The following is an 18,387-nucleotide window of genomic DNA, read 5'->3' on the forward strand; positions in this document are numbered from 1 at the left end:
GAGTTCACCATCTTGCTGCATTCTCTGGGTCTTGGCTTTCTTGCCTATAACATGACAGGGTTGGGTTACATGGGTGACTTTCAAACTGGATCTCTTAGGGCTCCAGGTTCCTGGGAAATAGCGTAAGACTGTCAGGGTTGGAGACGATATGCCAGGAGTTTATGAGGAAACACTGTCCCTACAGCTTCAGTAGTGTCCTTCAGATTCTAAGGAGGACTTTGGCTTAATAGTGGGGTTTTTTATTTTAATTTTTTCTCTATTATTTTTAATTATTATATATATATACATATATATACACACACACATATATATATTATTGATTTCAGAGAGGAAAGAAGAGGGAGAGAGATAAAAACATCAATGATGAGAGAGAATCATTGATCAGCTGCCTCCTGCACGCCCTCTATTGGGGATTGAGCCTGCAACCCAGGCATGTGCCCTTGACCGGAATTGAACCAGGGATCCTCCTGTCTGCAGGCTGATGCTCTATCCACTGAGCAAACCAGCTAGGGCTAATATTTTATGTTTATTTTGTTAATCCTCATCCGAGGATATTTTTCCATTGAGCTTTTAGAGCGAGTGGTAGAGAGAGGGAAAAACAGAGAGAAAAAAAATCAATGTAAGAGAAACACATAGATTAGTTGCTTCCTGCTCCTGCTGCCCCCACCAGGGCTCCTGGCTCACATGGCCTTGATGAGGGCCATGGGCTCCATCCTGAGGACCCACAAAAAGGTTTTTGGGGTTTTTAAAAATATATTTTTATTGATTTCAGAGAGGAAGGGAGAGAGAGAGAAAGATGGAAATATCAATGATGAGAGAAACATCAACTGGCCGCCTCCTGCATGCCCCCTATTAGGAATCGAGCTCTTGGTTCATAGGTCAACAGCAACCACGGAGCCATACCACTGGCTGGGCACAGAAAAAGGTTTTAAGTTTCCTAACCTCTACAGCTACAGCAGCCCCAGTGTTCTACTCCACTTCCCTTATTTTTGGGTCAATGTGTTTTTTTGTCTGTTCTCTGAGGTGGCCTCAGCATCTGGAACAGTGCCTGGCACATGGTAGATGCTCAATAAATACATGACCAGCCCTAGCTGGTTTGGTTCAGTGGATAGAGCGTCGGCTTGTGGACCGAAGGGTCCCGGGTTCGATTCCGGTCAAGGGCACACACCCAGGTTGTGGGTTTGGTCCCCAGTAGGGGGCATGCAGGAGGCAGCCCATCAATGATTCTCTCTCATCATTGATGTTCTACCCTCTGTCCCTCTCCCTTCCTCTCTGAAATCAATAAAAATCTATATTAAATAAATAAATACATACATGACCAAAACAAGACAGAGGTGGACAGGCTAGATGTGACCTCTGTCCTCATGGAGTTTACAGTCTAAGGGAGGACACAGCGGTTAAACACCAATGTGGCAAAGGGGCGTGGGGAAGTCGGAGCTTGGGCGAGCGCTGTGAGTGAGGGGTGTGGTGCTCATGGGGAGAAGAAGCCCATCAGAGCAGGCTCCTGAGAAACTGAGGTAGGAGAGTGTGTGAGGTCTGCTCAGAGCGGAGATTTCGGGCAGAGGGACCTGCAAAGACCCTGCTGGCTGCCAGCACTGGCCCTCTCCCCTGCCCGCCCCGTCCAGGGCAGGCCCACACTCCTCTGGCATTGACTCTTTTTAAAAAAACATATTTTATTGATTTTTTACAGAGAGAAAGGGAGAGGGATAGAGAGTTAGAAACATGGACGAGAGAGAACCATCTATCAGCTGCCTCCTGCACGCCCTCTACTGGGGATGTGCCTGCAACTAAGGAACATGCCCTTGACCGGAATCGAACCTGGGATCCTTCAGTCTCCAGGCCGATGCTCTATCCACTGAGCCAAACCAGTCAGGGCATGACATTGACTCTTCACAGCTCTGCCGTGGTTCTCCTTTGCCTACGGGGAAACTGGAGCTTGAAGAGGAAGGGCCACTTAGCAGGATCCCAATCAGGCCTGAGCACTCAGGGTCATGGGGAGGCCTGGCACTCCCACCCCTGCCCCTTCCTGGATGACGCTGGATATGGAGGAGGACCCTGCTGCTCTCTGCCTCCGCTTCCTGGGCCCTGCAGCCTGCTCTGGACCATCCATGCCCTCTGGGGTAGGGAATGGCACTGTGTGCCAGCTGTCAGCTCTCTGTCTGGGGCCCCTGGCCTGCTGGGCTGGCCTCTCGCTCTGGCAGCCCTGGCCTAGCTCCTCAGGCATGTGCCTCTGTGGTTGGCCAGCCTGCCAGCTCCTGTACTTTATATGCCTTGTCCCTGTGTCCTTACCTCAGCCAGGGAGGCTGGCACTGTCTTCTGCAGAGAAGGAAACTGCCCAGGGACTTGTGCCCAGGCCTGTGTGACCCAAATCTGGGGTCTGAACTGGTGCCACAGAACTTGGCCCAGGGGCTCTGGCAGCCGGAGTGTAACTGTAATCCCCAATCCCTCGGACAAATGGCTACTCCTTCCCGAGGACCCTGCTGCTGTTGAGAGCATCACAGTTTCCCGGCTACCCAGGGTTGCCAGGACAGACGTAGCTTCCATCTTCTGCCGTATCCACTTCTCTCCCCTCTGGACCAATTCCAATCACCCTCCTTTCTCTGCAGCCTGAAGCACGAGGCCTTGCCTACCTCCCACTATCATCAGTGGCAATATCTATCGTTTGTTCAGTCATTTACTTTATTATCTTAAAAAATATTTTTATTGATTTCAGAGAGGAAGGGAGAGGGAGAGAGAGATAGAAACATCATCGATGAGAGAGAATCATCGATCCTGCACGCCCTGACCAGGAATCGAACCGTGACCTCCTGGTTCCTAGGTTGACGTTCAACCACTGAGCCATGCCGGCCAGGCTGTCCAGTCATTTAGCCGTTGCTATGGGTCAGGGGGACAGTCCTTTATCAACTGTTTGTTGAGTGTCCAACCTGGTCAGGGTGGGGTGGGGCCAGGCATCGAGTTACTTTCTTCATTCTTCAAACACAGAGAACTTCCAATGGGGGTTTGCTGAAGGGAGGAAGGAATGAGGGAGCAAGGAAGATAGGTTAGAACAGAAGGAGGGAGAATGGGAGGGAGAGAGGGAGAGAGGGAGAGAGGGAAGCGGGGAAGGAGAGGGGAGAGTAGGAGGGAAGGAGGGAGCCCGTGGGTCAGTTGAGTCTCCCAGATCTTGGTTTACCACCCCCAGGCCAACTGCAGACTTGGGCTCCAGTCTCTGACCAGCTGGGTGAGTGAGGAAAAGGTGATTGGTCCCTTGAGCTTCAGTTTCTTCCTCTGTAAATGGGACTGATCGCATTCTGAATTCAGAGGGCGGTCGGGGTAGTTGATGCTTATGCGTTTGCACTCAGCCCAGCACACAGCAAGCTGTCAAGTTCCCCCAGTGAGCGCGGTAAGTTGAGTCCTTAAGAACAACTAGCGCTTGACAGATGGGTAAGGGGGTGTTAGGGGGAGGGAATGACAAAGGCATCACAGGCGAGGGAGCAGCATGCTCAGAGGCAGGGGTGCGGTGTGGCTAGAGCACGACTCGTGGGAGGGATGCAGGACATGGCGCTTTGGGCCAGCAGAGGGAGGACAGGACAGAGCCTGACCAATGTGGACCAGATGGGGGTCTACCTCCTGGAACCTCTCTTCCACGCTTGGCGATGCCAGGCAAGCCACTTTCTCAGGGCCTCAGTTTCTCCATCTGGGAAATAGACTATCTTAGCATTGCTCTGTGGGGGGGTGCAAATGTCCAGTGCCCAGTGGCAGGCACACAGTCAAACTTACCGAGGGTGAGTGCCCATGGCCAATTTCCTTTCTTTTTTTCTCTCTTTATATATATTTTTGTTGATTTCAGAGGGGTAGGGAGAGGGAGAGAGAGAGAGAGAGAGAGATATCAATGATGAGAGAGAATCATAGATCATCGATCATCGATCGGCTGCCTCCTGCACGCCCCCCCACTGGCGATCAAGCCCACAACCCGGGCATGTGCCATTGACTGGAATTGAACCTGGGACCCTTCAATCTGCAGGCCAATGCTCTATCCACTGAGCCAAACCAGACAGGGCTCTTTTTTTCTTTTTAAATATATTTTTATTGATTTTTACAGAGAAGAAGGGAGAGGGGTAGAGAGTTAGAAACACGGATCCGTTGCCTCCTGCACGCCTCCTACTAGGGATCGAGCCCACAACCAAGGTCCATGCCCTTGACCAGAATCGAACCCTGGACCCTTCAGTCCACGGGTTGAGGCTCTATCCACTGAGCCAAACCAGTTAGGGCGCCATTTCCTTCTTTACGGAGGCACACTCTCTTTTCCCTGCAGTGTCTCCTGTCCTCTCTTGTGCTGGAAAACTCCTTCATCCCTGGCCCCTCCACCAGCCTGTCAGGCCCCTCCTCTGAGCCTACACAACTCATCAAGCCCTCGAACCTTCTGTCATTTTCTTTGGTGCTGCCAGACCCTTGAGGGAAGGTGCCACCTTGGTATCTCCCTCTCTGAACCTAGCTTGTGAGCACCTAGGACTCTGTGCTGGTTGGAAAAAGGAGCAGCATGTGGTAAGTTTGAGCAGAAGGGCCTGGAATCGCGAAAGAGGAAGAAGAAGCCACTTAAAAATTTTTCTTTTGCCAGGCCAGTGTGGCTCAGTGGCTGAGTGTCGACCTGTAAACCAGGATGTTCCGTTTCAATTTCTGGTCAGGGCACATGCCTGGATTGTGGGCTCAATCCCCAGTGAGGGGTGTGCAGGAGGCAGCCGATCAATTATTCTCTCTCATCATTGATGTTTCTATCTCTCTCTCCCTCTCCCTTCCTCTCTGAAATCAATAAATAAATATATTTTAAAAATGTTTTTTAGTCCTCACCAGAGGCTATGGTTGGGTTTTTTTTTTTTTAAATATATTTTATTGATTTTTTACAGAGAGGAAGGGAGAGAGATAGAGAGTTAGAAACATCGATGGGAGAGAAACATCGATCATCCGCCTCCTGCACATCTCCTACTGAGGATGTGCCTGCAACCGAGGTACATGCCCTTGACCGGAATCGAACCTGGGACCCTTCAGTCTGCAGGCCGATGCTCTATCCACTGAGCCAAACCGGTTAGGGCTCATCGGCTTCTTGGTGCTTCTGTTTCCGACTAATGGGGCTCTGAATGGCAACCAGTGCTAACTATTACTATTTATACTATTGCCTTCCTTCCCAATGAAAAGCAGATCCTCACAGTCACTTTCCTAGCACCCAGTTTTCTTTTCTTCAAAGCGCTTTAGCAGTGCCTGAAATCTCATTACTTAATGGTATTTTGCAACCAGTATTTACTGTGCACCTACTATATGCCAGGCACTGTTTGTAATTGCCATCGGACGGGGCACCCCAGAAAGGCAAGGGCTCTGCCTGCTTCCGCTCATCCAGGCCTCCCCGAGGCCGGCACACAGTAGGCGGTTTGCACATCCGGTGCCCCGCCCCGCCCCGCCCGCCCCTCCCCCGCTCCAGGAAGTGCCCGGGCTCCAGCCGCCCGGCCGGCCGCGATGCACATTGGGAAAGCAGCAGCACCAGATCCAAGATGGCGGCCAGCAGGAGGCTGATGAAGGTAAAAGCCATTCTCCGGCGCCGGCCGGGCGAGGGGCGGCGTCGCGGGCCCGGGGCCCCGGCAGTGGGCCGGGCCTCCTCGGGGCGCCGCCACCGGGCCCCCCACTCTGCGCGGCCTCGCCCCCCCACCCCCGGGCCGTGCGCGGGCTGAAGGAGCTAACGGGGCCGCCTAGGCCTCAGCCTGGGCTCGAGCGCCAGGCCGCGCTCCGAGCCGCCGTCGGCCCCTCAGACCGGCCCGGGGTGTCCGCTCCGCCCGGAGCCCCACCGGGTGCCCCGCCTCGCGGCGGCCGGGGAGCGGCATTGATGTGGGGGATCGGCCGGGAGGCCCCACACCGGGCGCCCGCGGGTCAGGCCCGAGCGCTGGAGCCCGGCCGGGAGCCCGCGCCGCGGAGCCGCCCGCCCCGCCCTTGGTCTCAGCGGTCCGAGCTCGGAGCCCCGCTCCTCTGGGCCGCCGCTCGGGAGGCGGGGGCGCTGGGGCCGGGGAAGGAAGGCGGGAGGATGCCGGGTGCGGAAAGTTAGGTCCGTTCTTGGTGGGGCGTTTGAAACTGCGCCGGGTCCCGGCGAACTGCCGCCCCGGGACTGCAGAGTCACCCGGCGGTTGGTCCCGACCGCGGCGCGGCTCTCCTTCCCCGTCTCCCTCCCTACCCGCCACTTAGTCACCCCGATCTTCTGGGCCCCGAGGAAGCCAAGTGCCATTTTTTGGGGGGGTTGAGGCGGCGGTGGGGGGTTGGCTTCAGTCGTTAGACTCGGAACCAGCCAAAGTTTATAAAAATAACTCGGTACTTTGTATCTCGGACGCAGCGGGGTGCGTCCTTGCTAATTGGCTTCTCGGGCGAGCAGCGCCGGTGCTGCACTGGCTTCGCTCTTGCGCGGGCGTGTTTGCCGGCGCTCGTGAGTCGGCCGCCGGGCGCGTTGTGGAGCTGCACTGGGTCGGAAATAAAATACAAAAAAAAAAAAAAAAAAGAAAGCCCCAGAAGCTGGCTTCCTAGGGAATCGAAAGAGCTGGGGTTCCTCCGGGACAGAGCAGTGCTCGGTGGAGCTGGACATTGAACTTGGAGGCGCAGCCTCTGGGCCCTCCCTCCCTGGGAACGTTTCCTCCCTTTTGTTCCCTGAGGGCTGGAGACGGTATTTAACTTCATAAAACTCGCTTGGAAGTGGCCACAAAAAAGAAGAGCCCTCTTCTCTTCTCTGCCAGTGATCCCACCTTTCACCCCGGCATCCTGCTTCCCTACTCCCCTCCCCAAACGCGGGTCAGCCATGACGCCGTGGGAGCTGGACTGTGTAGGAAGATGTCTTGAGTGCGAGCCTTTCCTGCCTTAGTCTTAATGCAATGGCTTGAATCCATACCCTTATCTGTCCGGTGCTTCCCCCCAGCGCCCTGCTCTGATTCTCCTTCAGGGACACCAGGGTTCTTTTCCTAGAGCAAGGATCGACTCCTTTCGCTCCTACTGAAGACCTCTGTGGTCTCACTGCCTTCAGCAGGCAGTCCTGACTTCTTACTCGGCGTGCAAGGCTCTTAGATTGGCCCCGAAAGTCACCTGTTTAGTCTCCCCTCTAACCCCTTGGCTTCCCACCACCCTCTCACCTTCACAGTAGCTTCTATCTATCTATCGATCGATCGATCTATCTATCTATCATCTATCTGTCTATCTATCTATCTATCTATCTATCTAAACATGTGTTCACTGATTTCAGAAAGGAGGAGGAGAGAGATACAGAAACATCAATGATGAGAGAATCATCGATCAGCTGCCTCCTGCACGTCCCACACTTGGGGATGAGCTGGAAACCAGGGCAAATCAAACCGCGACCACGCCTACCGGGCAGCTACCTTAAAAAAGAAAAAAAGAAAAGCCGAAACCGGTTTGGCTCAGTGGATAAAGCGTCGGCCTGGGGACTCAAGGGTCCCAGGTTCGATTCCGGTCAAGGGCATGTACCTGGGTTGCAGGCACATCCCCAGTGGGGGATGTGCAGGAGGCAACTGATCGATGTTTCTAGCTCTCTATCTCTCCCTTCCTCTCTGTAAAAAATCAATAAAATATATTTAAAAAAATAAAAAAAAGAAAAGAAAAAGCAAGCTTTTACTCTGTGCAGCCCTGTACTTCACATTCATGATCATGTTTAATCCCTCGTTAAATAAACACTGTTATTCCCCTTTTTGTAGGTGAGAAAATGGAAGGCAGAGAGATTCGTTGGCTTGCCCACGTTTTTCTATTAGGGAGAGAGAGTGAGCTGTGATCTCAATTCTGGCCGCAGAGCCCCCTGCTCTCCCTCGCTTGTTATGTGGTCTCCCTTTGCACACCTGTTTGCTCTACCTGAGAAAGGCTACCTTCCTTCGCCTCTCCTCCCTTCCAGGTTAGTCCCAGGTTCAACTCCAGCGCCAGCTCTTCTGTGAAGGGTGTGTGGTCCTCCTTCAGATCAAATTGTTTCCTTCTCTGTGTGACTACCGCATTTTCTTTTTTTTTTTTTAATTTAAAGAATTTTTATGAGTTTATTTGAGCCAAAAGTGACAGTTGCCAGGAAGCAAGATCTCAAATGCTACTGCAGCACTTTATGTTTCTTTTGGAGCACTTGTCACAATCTGATTTGTGTTAGACTTGTCTTTCCTACTGGGTCTGACTTCCTCAAGGGCAGGGATCTTGACCTAATTCATTATGGTATCCCTTAATCTAGCCCAGTTGACCCAATTTGGGGTTCTCAGAGGGGAGTTACTATGGTTTTTGAAAATTTTTTGTGTTTAAACAAATTGGAGCTTAGAAAAAATATGTAACATTGACTGAGTACCTATTAAGTGCCATTTTGTAGGTGAGAAAATGAACTACCGGGAGATTCGTTGGCTTTCTTTTTAGTAACACTTAAAGTTAGTGCATTGTCATCTTTATTCTAGAAATGAGAAAATCGTGAGGCTTAGATATAGGTTGAGTGTTGCTCAAGGTGGAGTAGCAAACCTGAGGGGGGAGAGATGAGATGCTAATCTCCTTGGCTCCAAATTCCATGCTTCTTGTCATACTTTCTTATTCCAAGGATGCATGGAGGGGTATGCAGTTTCTTGAGTTATGGATGGAAATTCTTTCAATTCAGTGGGGGAATGATGGTTTCATAGTGTTGATCATTGGCTCTGAGAGTCAGTATTTAAGCTTGGTTAGTTTAAAAAAAAAAGACGGATTGATGCAGTTTGGTCAATATATGGGTGGAAATAAAAGGGATTTTCCTGGTAAAAGGTAAACATGTTGCATAATCAAGTGGATCACATCCTTAAAAACTTTAGCTTTCCTCAAAAACTATTTTCCAGGACACTCAGATTCAGAGATTTCTTTGTAACAATTATTGTCTGCAGAGAGTGTAAAACAAATTATTAAAGGTAGAGCGATTTGCATATATGGGGCTGAGAAATTATTTTAGGCAAAGTGAGTATAATGAAGTATTAATTAAAAAAAATTTGCTAAAAGCAGCGTTTTTCAACAAGAGGCACACTGGTGTGCTGCAGGAATATTTAAAGCATGTACTCTCTGATTATTTAGTCAGAGACACTGACCTCTTTTCCCTTAGATTGTCAAATAAAAAAATTGACAACAGCCAACACCACAGTAGCTGTTGGTGTGAATGAATAAAAAATATACCTATTTTTTTGTCAGATCGGCAAAAAATGTATTTTCTGCCGTGCCGCAGAATTTTAGTAATTAGTTTTATATGTGTCATGAAATGAAAAAGGTTGAAAATCACTGGCAGAAAGAGTTAGCCTTTTTTTTTTTTTTTGCCTTTTTCAGAACCCTTTTTAGGAATTACAATGTTAATAAGACATTAAATACATTTTAATGTGCAGGCAGTGAGTTCAGCATTGATGGCAACAACCAGATTGTAACTATTGCTGCAATCAGGAGGGAAATAGCTGCAAAAGTGAAACCGAAGGTGTGGCTAAGGAAATTGATTGCTGTTCGCTCATTTATATTCAGCCCTCAATTGCACACATCTCCCCTATGGGCCCTCCAGCTGAGCATTTTCCCAGAAGGACTTTCTCGGTGGGAAAATTTGTGAATTTAAGAGAGGAGTGACATTTTATTAGTTGTGTAACGGTTGAGATGAGTATTTGACATTTGTGGCAGTGTTTTGTTTTTAACGTTTTTATTTATTTTAGAGAGAGATGAAGAATAGAAACATTGACTGTCTCCTGCATGCCTCCTACTGGGGATCGAGCCCACAATCTGTGCATGTACCCTGACTGTGAATTGAACCAGTGATCTCTTGGTTCATGAATTGACTCTCAACAACTGAGCCACACCAGCTGGGCTGTAGCAGTCTTCTTTTTTTTTCTTCTATAATATAATTTATTGATTTCAGAGAGGAAAGGAGAGGGAGAGATAGATAGAAACATCAATGATGAGAGATAATCATTGATTGGCTTCTTCTTGCACACACCCCACCGAGGATCCAGCCCACCACCCGGAAATGTGCCCTGACCTGGAACCAAACTATGGCCTCCTGGTTCATAGGTGGATACTCAGCCACTGAGCACACAGGCCAGGCTGTAGCAGTCTTTTAATGCGGTTTAAATGATGTTTACTCAGGACTCCATATTGATATACTTTCAATCCATAATCATTTGTGAATGAGTAGGAGTCACTAAGTAACAGTTAATTCCTTGGAATTAATTGTACTTAGCAATGAACTAGTTTGCTTTTTAAAAAATACATATATATATATATATATATATTTTAATTTCAGAGAAGAAGGGAGAGAGAAAAATCAATGAGAGAATCATTGATCGGCTGCCTCCTGTACACCTCCCACTGGGGATTGAGCCCACAACTTGGGCATGTGCCCTTAACTGGAATCGAACCCGGGACCCTTCAGTCCACAGGCCAACCCTCAATCCACTGAGCCAAATCGGCTAGGGCAGGGGTGGGCAAACTTTTTGACTCGAGGGCCACAATGGGTTCTTAAACTGGACGGGAGGGCCGGAACAAAAGCATGGATGGAGTGTTTGTGTGAACTAATATAAATTCAAAGTAAACATCATTACATAAAAGGGTACGGTCTTTTTTTTTTTTTTTTTTTTTTTAGTTTTATTCATTTCAAACGGGCTGGATCCGGCCCGCGGGCTGTAGTTTGCCCACGGCTGGGCTAGGGCAAGTTGTGTGTGTGTTTTTTTAAGTTTTTATCTTTTTTTTAAATTTCAATTTTATTTTTTTAATTGATTTCAGAGAAGAAGGGGGAGAGAGAGAGAGAGAGAGAGAGAGAGAAAGAAACATCAAAGATGAGAGAGAACCATTGATCGGCTGCCTCCTGCACGCCCCCCACTGGGGATGTGCCCTTGACCAGAATCAAATCCAGGACCCTTCATTCCACAAGCTGACGCTCTATACACTGAGCCAACCTTGTCAGGGTGAACTAGTTTGCTTTTGAGTACAGGTATTTATATTCTATAAGGTTGGGTAACTAACACAATAGAGCAGTGAGTGTGTCTGGTATTGGTGTTTTATATGTCAGCAGGTGAAGGGAGTTTTACAAATGATGCTTTGCCAGTGTAAGTGTCCTGAATCCACTAGGTTTTGGGGAATGGAGAAAAGCATTGTGTTTTTTATCCTGAATTCAAGCTTCCCAGAAAGTTGGGACAATTTCAGCCTCCTTAACCATATACTTTGTAAATGTTTCTCTACTAAAATATAATTGGCCCGGCCAGCGTGGCTCAGTTGTCGACCTATGAGCCAGGAGGTCATGGTTCGATTCCAGGTCAGGGCACATGCCCAGGTTGCGGGGCTCAATCCCCAGTGTAGGGTGTGCAGGAGGCAGCCAATCAATGATTCTCTCTCGTCATTGATTCTATCTCTTTCTCCCTCTCCCTTCCTCTCTGAAATCAATAAAAATATCCTTTAAAAATATATATATGTATATATAACTAGAGGCCCGATGCATGAAGATTCGTGCAAGAATAGGCCTTCCTTCCCCTGGCTGACAGCACCGGTTTCCCTCCAGCACCCAGGACCCAGGCCTTCACTCTGGCTGCTGCTTCCCGCCTTTGCTCCAGGGCTAGGAGCCACCTCCTGCCTTCGGTCCAGGCCAGCCACCGCCATCGCCATCTTTGTCGTGTTAATTTTCATATTCCCTCCTTATTGGCTGTGGGCACTGCCATCTTTGTTGCAAAGTGATGGTTAATTTGCATATTCCATCTTTATTAGATAGGATTGGGACATTTTCATAGGAAAGTATACTCAGTTATTGCAACATTTGGGACCTTTTCTTAAGGTTTTTACTATAACAAAAACATTTGTCTTAGTGCTTGGACCTTTTCTGATCTTGTTACAACTCTAAAGTTGACTTTGAGTTTTATTTTACCAGCACACATGAAAATATTCTCATTCCATTTGAGAAGTATCACTGAATGCTTAAATATTTGTTTTCTTTGCTGCAGTAGTCAAGCTTATAGAACCATGAAGACATCCCTTCTGAGCACAGACTCTTTATCCCACCATCTTGAGAGTTTCCCTTTGGCCGAAACCGGTTTGGCTTATATAAAAAAATTTTTTTAAAAAAAGAGAGTTTCCCTTTGAATGGCACATAGACCTGGAAGCGGTTAAATCTAAGCTCATCCTGTGCCCTGCACTTTGTCTTGCTTTACTTAGGTATTGATCCACTTGTCTGCTCAGTTGCCAGGGAGATACCTGAGGGAGCCAGGCTCGTCTTTTCTCCCACATCTAGCTATTTGCCAGATTCTGCTGGACTATATATGCCTTTATCCCTGTTCACTGCCTGTCTTTTCTCCATCCCCACTGCCACTCTCACTTGTGGTGGGATACCTGCATCAGATTCCTAGTGGTTTCCTTTTACTCCTCACCAGTCAGTCTGTCCTCAGTCCCACATGATCCCTAATCAGTAGTTCATCCAAGAGAAGTGCACATGTCCAGGCCCTACTCTCAGAGATTGGAACCAAATTGAGTAGGTCAGGACTGTATTTAAAAATCCACATTCCTTAACCATATTTCTTCAAGGTCTGGTCTTTCCAGTCTTTTCTTTTCCCACTGGTCCATGGAATCCCGCTCTACACACCCTGGGTCTCTTGAGGGTGTCCCTTTCTCTTCTCTGCACCAGGGTAACTTCTTGTCTTTTAAGACTCAGCTTCAAGGAACACCTCCTCCTTGAGCTCAGTAAGGGAGAAGGGCATGTACCCAGAACAAAGAAATCCTGGTCTGTCCACTATCTGCTGGATGCATGTGCCCGTTGAATAATGGCCTTCGAGGGAGGGAAAGACCCTCTGACATGGCTGAACTTAGTCTGACTTTTTAGAATGAGCAGGGTTTTGGTAATTAAAGAGAAAAGGAGCCTGGCAGTCAGTGAGGTTGAAAATAGCTTTCATTCCTGAGAATGGATGTGGGCCATGGTGATGAGAGATGCCCTGAGGAACCCTAGTCACAATCTACCTCTCCCCCAACATGGCTGCATGCTTCTGACCTTGTGCTGTCCCTCCTTGGGTTTTAGTTAGGCAAGCCTCTGAGGTGCTCTCCAGAAGCATTGAGGAACTGGCCTGGTTTTACTCTAGGCTGGCATATCCAGCACACTTGGCCCTCCAGAACTAGGGGCCGTCCCTCCCTCTGCCTTGGCAGGGCTAAGTTCTTCAGCCAGCCACTGGAAGAGCTGCCTCTACGTGCAGGGGTATCATGAAGGGAGATGTTGATGGGCTTAAGGACAGGTGGCAGAGAAGCCATAGCTTTTCAGTTGAGGGATCCAGTGTATCCCCTCTGCAGTATCTGTGACAAGCGGCAGGCCTCTCACTTGTGAGGGCTTTTGCCTGTGTGTGTCTCCTCTGGCCAGGCTCCTCATGTCTGTTCTTGAGGACATAGATCAGCCGTGGGCAAACTACGGCCCGCGGGCCAGATCCGGCCCGTTTGAAATGAATAAAACTAAAAAAAAAGACCGTACCCTTTTATGTAATGATGTTTACTTTGAATTTATATTAGTTCACACAAACACTCCATCCATGCTTTTGTTCCGACCCTCCGGTCCAGCTTAAGAACCCATTGTGGCCCTCGAGTCAAAAAGTTTGCCCACCCCTGGCATAGATAATCTTAATCCTCTTCCCAATTAAAAAGGGGGTTGGGGGGAAGAGTCTTTTATTAGGGGGAAAGCTATTGAGGGAGAATACAGCTTAGTGGTTAAGAGCTCAGATTCTGGAGTTTGAGTCCTGGGCCTGCAGTGTCTTAGCTGAGTGAACCTGGGCAAGTTACTTAACCTCTCTGCACATTAGTTACTTCATCTGTGTGTGCAGGTTAGAGTTAATATGCATCAGTGTTTAGAAGAATGCTTGACACATACTAAGTGCGAGTTACATGTAGATATTATTATTGGGAGTGAGGAAGACATATTCAAGGGCAGTGAGAAGAGCAGCCTGGCAAGAGAGGAGGTTTGGAGGGATGATAGGAGTGGTGCTGAGGCCAGGTAGGGGCAGGCTGGCCTACATGACCTCGCCATCGAGGCAGAGCCCATTCTCTTAACCTGCAGTGCTCTCCTACCTCTTGAAGAAACCTGTTCTTAGGTGAGAAGTTTACTGAGACAGCTGTGTGAATGTCTGTTTTTAAGACGTTTACTTTTTCCAACAAAATCAAAAGGCTCTGGAATTCAAAATTTGTCTTCCCAGTATCTCGGAAACTCCCTGTGTATTTGTTCTTCCTGTTCTGAATGTACATACAGTGTAGTGACAATTGCTGTGTCCAAAGGTGAGCCCAGGTGCTATGGAAGGCAGCAAAAGGTGCTGACATGGAAGGGGGGTTTGAAGGCAACTCTTTTTTTTAAAAAAAATTATTTTTATTGATTTCAGAGAGGAAGGGAGAGGGAGAGAGAGATAGGAACTTCAATGATGAGAGAGAATCACTGATTGACTGTCTCCCGCATGCCCCCTACTGGAGATCAAGCCCACAACCCAGGCATGTGCCCTTGACTGGAATCGAACCTGGGACCCCTCAGTCTGCAGGCTGACGCTCTATCCAGAGTCAAACCAGCCAGGGCTGAAGGCAACTCTTTTTTTTTTTTTTTTTAATATATTTTTTATTGATTTTCTACAGAGAAGAAGGGAGAGGGATAGAGAGAAACGTCAATGAGAAAGATCTATCAGCCGCCTCCTGCACGCCCCCCACTGGGGATGTGCCCGCAACCAAGGTACATGCCCTTGACCGGAATCGAACCTGGGACCCTTCAGTCCGCAGGCTGACGCTCTATCCACTGAGCCAAACCGGTTTGGCTGAAGGCAATTCTTGAATGAGTAGTTGCAGTTCCAGAAATAATAGTTTTGTCTTTTCTTTAGCCTTGAAGCAGAAAAGGTGGAATGTTGCTTCTGATATTCCATTTCTCCTCTTGCCACTCCATAGTCTTTCTAGAATTCCAGAGCTTCTAGAGGCCCCTACAGACAGGAGGCTGAGGCTTATAGGGTGCCATCCACAGGTGCACTCACTGACTGCCCAGCTCTTCCTGCTCTCAGGGTCTTACTCCTGCTTTTCACATGGCTGCTTTGGTTTTTAAGGAGGGACAGGGTGGAGTGTCGGATTCATTTTGGATAAGGTGGTGGTTTGGGTTTTGTTCTATTTTAACAGTTCCAGGTCTGTGTTGATTATAGTTTTCTGTGCTTCATTATCTTGTCATATTTTAAAAACATATAAATTTTTATTGATTTTAGTGAGAGAGGAAAGGGAGGGGAGAGATAGAAACATCAATGAGAGAGAAACATCAATTGGCTGCCTCCTACATGCCCCCTACTGGGGATTGAGCCCACAGCCTGGGCAAGTGCCCTGACCAGTGACCTCTTGATTCATGAGTCTATGTTCAACTGCTGAGCCAAACAGGCTGGGCTATCTTGTCAGACTTTGCTTGTACTTCTTACTAGCATAGTTCAGCAGAGAAGTGAAATACTGTTTTGACAAGTCCTAGCCCAGGAGGTACATTTGCCATCAAAGTAGTCACTAATGTTAAAGCCAGTGCTCATGGTGCTACTCTCTGTCTTTCTAAGAGGGGATGCTACCTGACTGTCATGGGGTGAGGGAGAGGTTGTATATAACTCAGAAGTTGAACAGCCTCTGAGCCCTTTCTGAGATGGTTTGTAAATGTCTGCTTCATACTAGTGTACCTGTTAAGAAAAATCAGCACAACTAAACTGACAGAAGGATCCATCACATGGTTTACACAAGCAGTCGCCATTCTCACTTGTCCTGTTGGAGGCTCTGTGTCATTGGCTCTAGTGTGGACAGACTTGAAGAGGTTGTGTCCCAGCCCTGGAAGAGCTCTCAGTCTGGTGAGGGGTGCTGGACTCGAGTGTATGATGTAGGTCAAGAATGCCAGGCACACCCATGTTCAGATGGAGACAAATACATTCCAGGAGTGAGGCTGCTGGCTGGAAGCTGACTGTATGGAGCTGGCATGAGAGCTTGCTCAGCTAGGGCTTGAGCCACACTTGTCCAGAGGTGTGTAAGTAGTGCATTCCTTAAAACCTGTGCTGAGTGTCCTTTTCAGTCATGTCTTCTTAGGATTACTTCTTCTTTTTTTCTTTTTTTGTAACCCTCACCCGAGGATATTTTTTCCATTGATTTTTAGGGAGAGTAGAAGAGAGAGAGAGAGGGAAAGACAGAGAGAAACATGGATGTGAGCGAAACACATCAATTGGTTGCCTCCTGCACGAGCCCCAACCAGGATCTGAGCTGGGGAGAAGCCTGCAACCAAAGTACATGCCCTTGACTGAAATTGAACCTGGGACCCTTTGGTCTGCAGGCTGATGCTCTGTCCACTGAGCCAAACTGGTTAGGGCTAGAATGACTTCTTGACAAGTGGCCCACTTCCCTGGAGTAGTGTGCTGTGGCCAGATAACAGGGACCTGAGGTCAGATCTTGATTTATGCCTTGTACTCGTTTGTAACTTTTTTAAAAAATATATTTTTATTGGTTTCAGAGAGGGAGAGATAGAAACATCAGTGATGAGAGAGAATCATCGATTGGCTGCCTTCTGGTCGCACCACACTGGGGATTGAGCCTGCAACCCAGGCATGTGCCCTGACCGGGAATCGAACTCAAGACCTCCTGGTTCATAGGTTGATGCTCAACCTCTGAGCCATGCTGGCTGGGCTCGTTTGTGTCTTCACCTTGAGCCTCAGAGTCCTGATTTCCCAAAAGGGATAATAGAATCTTCATAGAGTTATGAGAATAGCTAAGTGTTTTAGTTGTAATAATAAGTAAGTGTAAGATAGCTAACATCCTGCTGCCCCATGGAAGGGGTAATGTGGTGGTGTGGGCCCCCCTCCCTTTGCTGAGTATTAATTGAAATAAGAGAATTGTGTTTGGGGCTCTGAAGCCTTATGTTTAGATTTACAGTATTTAATTACATTGAAGTAATGATTTATTGTCATTGCCACTGGTTGCTTTGTGCAGTCTTGGAAAGTGCATTTCTGTCAAAATTAGTTACTTTTCTACTGTCTCATAAAAACAAGGAGTAGGTCTTGCATATTACTAAATCTCCTACCAATTGTGTAACTGGTATTTTGAGAGGGATCCTGTACTTAGATTTAAGGCAGATTTGTGTTATTTTCTCTCAGACACCCGGCTCCATCTGCCAGGTTTCATTTTGCCTGGCCAGGAGGAGCCTAGAAATGTTCCTTGCACAACATAAACATTTAATGATTAGTTGTGAAGGGCTGGTGTAAATACTGTATATGTTCATGCTTTTGTCATTATAAATCGTGGAAAGTGCTATTCCAGAGCAAGCTAAGCCCTCCCAGGATCCTACTCCAAAAATAGGACCCTCTACACTGCCTATTGCCAGTGTAAGTGTTCACCACCCTGACTGCTTTGTGTAGCTGATATTATGAAGGGAATGATTTCTGGCTCCGGCTCTAGTCTGGCCCTGCCCTGTACAAGGTCTGTAACTTGGGCCTTGTCTTTATCATCTATAAAATGAAGCCAATATGTCTGATTTGCTATCTTGGATTTTGTGAACTTTCAGTCATTTCCTATGAGCTATAAACATTGCAGGGTGTTGTTATAACCAACCACTTCTTTTTACCCTTTCTCAGTGTCTTGCTGCTGCTTTTCATGTGGCTGCATTTGGTGCATGCTTCTTGCACCAAAGGCATGCACCTTCCCTAGCATCACTCCATTCTTGTTCTTTGTTAGGATTTTGAAGGTGATGACACCCTAAGCTGATGCCCTCCAGAGGCAATTGTGGTGATGTGCTGTTAGCAAGCCCCTGCCTTTTTGTTTGTTTATTTTAAAATTGAGATATAATCGATCAGGGCATTTCTGAAAGCTTTGTGCTAACACCTAAAAATTTATATCTAATTTAAGACCCCATGAGTTCTGGTCATAGACCGATTTTTTGGGTTGTTTTGTTAATCCTCACCCAAGGATATTTTCTTTTCCCATTGATTTAATATATATATATATATATATATATATATATATATATATATATATTTGTTGATTTCATAGATGAAGGGAGAGGGAAAGAGAGAAACATCAATGATGAGAGAGAATCATTGATTGGCTTCCTCCTTCATGCCCCCTACTGGGGCTCGAGCCTGCAACCCTGGCATGTACCCTGAACCCGGGACCCATCAGTCCGCAGGCCAATGCTCTATCCATTGAGCCAAACCAGCTAGGGCTCCCATTGATTAAAAAAAAAAAACTTTAATGTTAAAAGTATTACATTTGTCTTCCCCCCCCCATTGACCTCTTTTAGCACCATTGCCCCGCCCCCACCGACCCACCCACCCCTGCCTTCACCACCCTATTGTCTGTGTCCTTAGTCTTTTCCCATTGATTTTTTAGAGAGGGTGGAAGGAAGGGAAAGAGACAGAGAGAAAGAAACATCAA

General features: G+C 47.8%; 1 protein-coding gene across 2 annotated transcripts in view; it reads left to right on the forward strand.

The window, feature by feature from the left end:
* The first annotated feature begins 5,404 nt into the window (after nt 1–5,404).
* The window catches only part of UBE2L3 (ubiquitin conjugating enzyme E2 L3), a 35,713-nt gene continuing 22,730 nt past the window's right edge, over nt 5,405–18,387 (forward strand). The window contains exon 1 of one of the 2 annotated variants that reach the window (XM_036353530.1): nt 5,405–5,549. In XM_036353530.1, coding sequence (XP_036209423.1) covers nt 5,523–5,549 — 27 coding nt within the window. In that variant the 5' untranslated portion in view covers nt 5,405–5,522. The remainder of the gene's footprint in view (nt 5,550–18,387) is intronic. The other variant, XM_036353529.1, reaches the window with a different exon arrangement.

The sequence above is a fragment of the Myotis myotis genome, unplaced genomic scaffold (assembly GCF_014108235.1).
Source record: "Myotis myotis isolate mMyoMyo1 unplaced genomic scaffold, mMyoMyo1.p scaffold_m19_p_20, whole genome shotgun sequence".
Lineage (NCBI taxonomy): Eukaryota > Metazoa > Chordata > Mammalia > Chiroptera > Vespertilionidae > Myotis > Myotis myotis.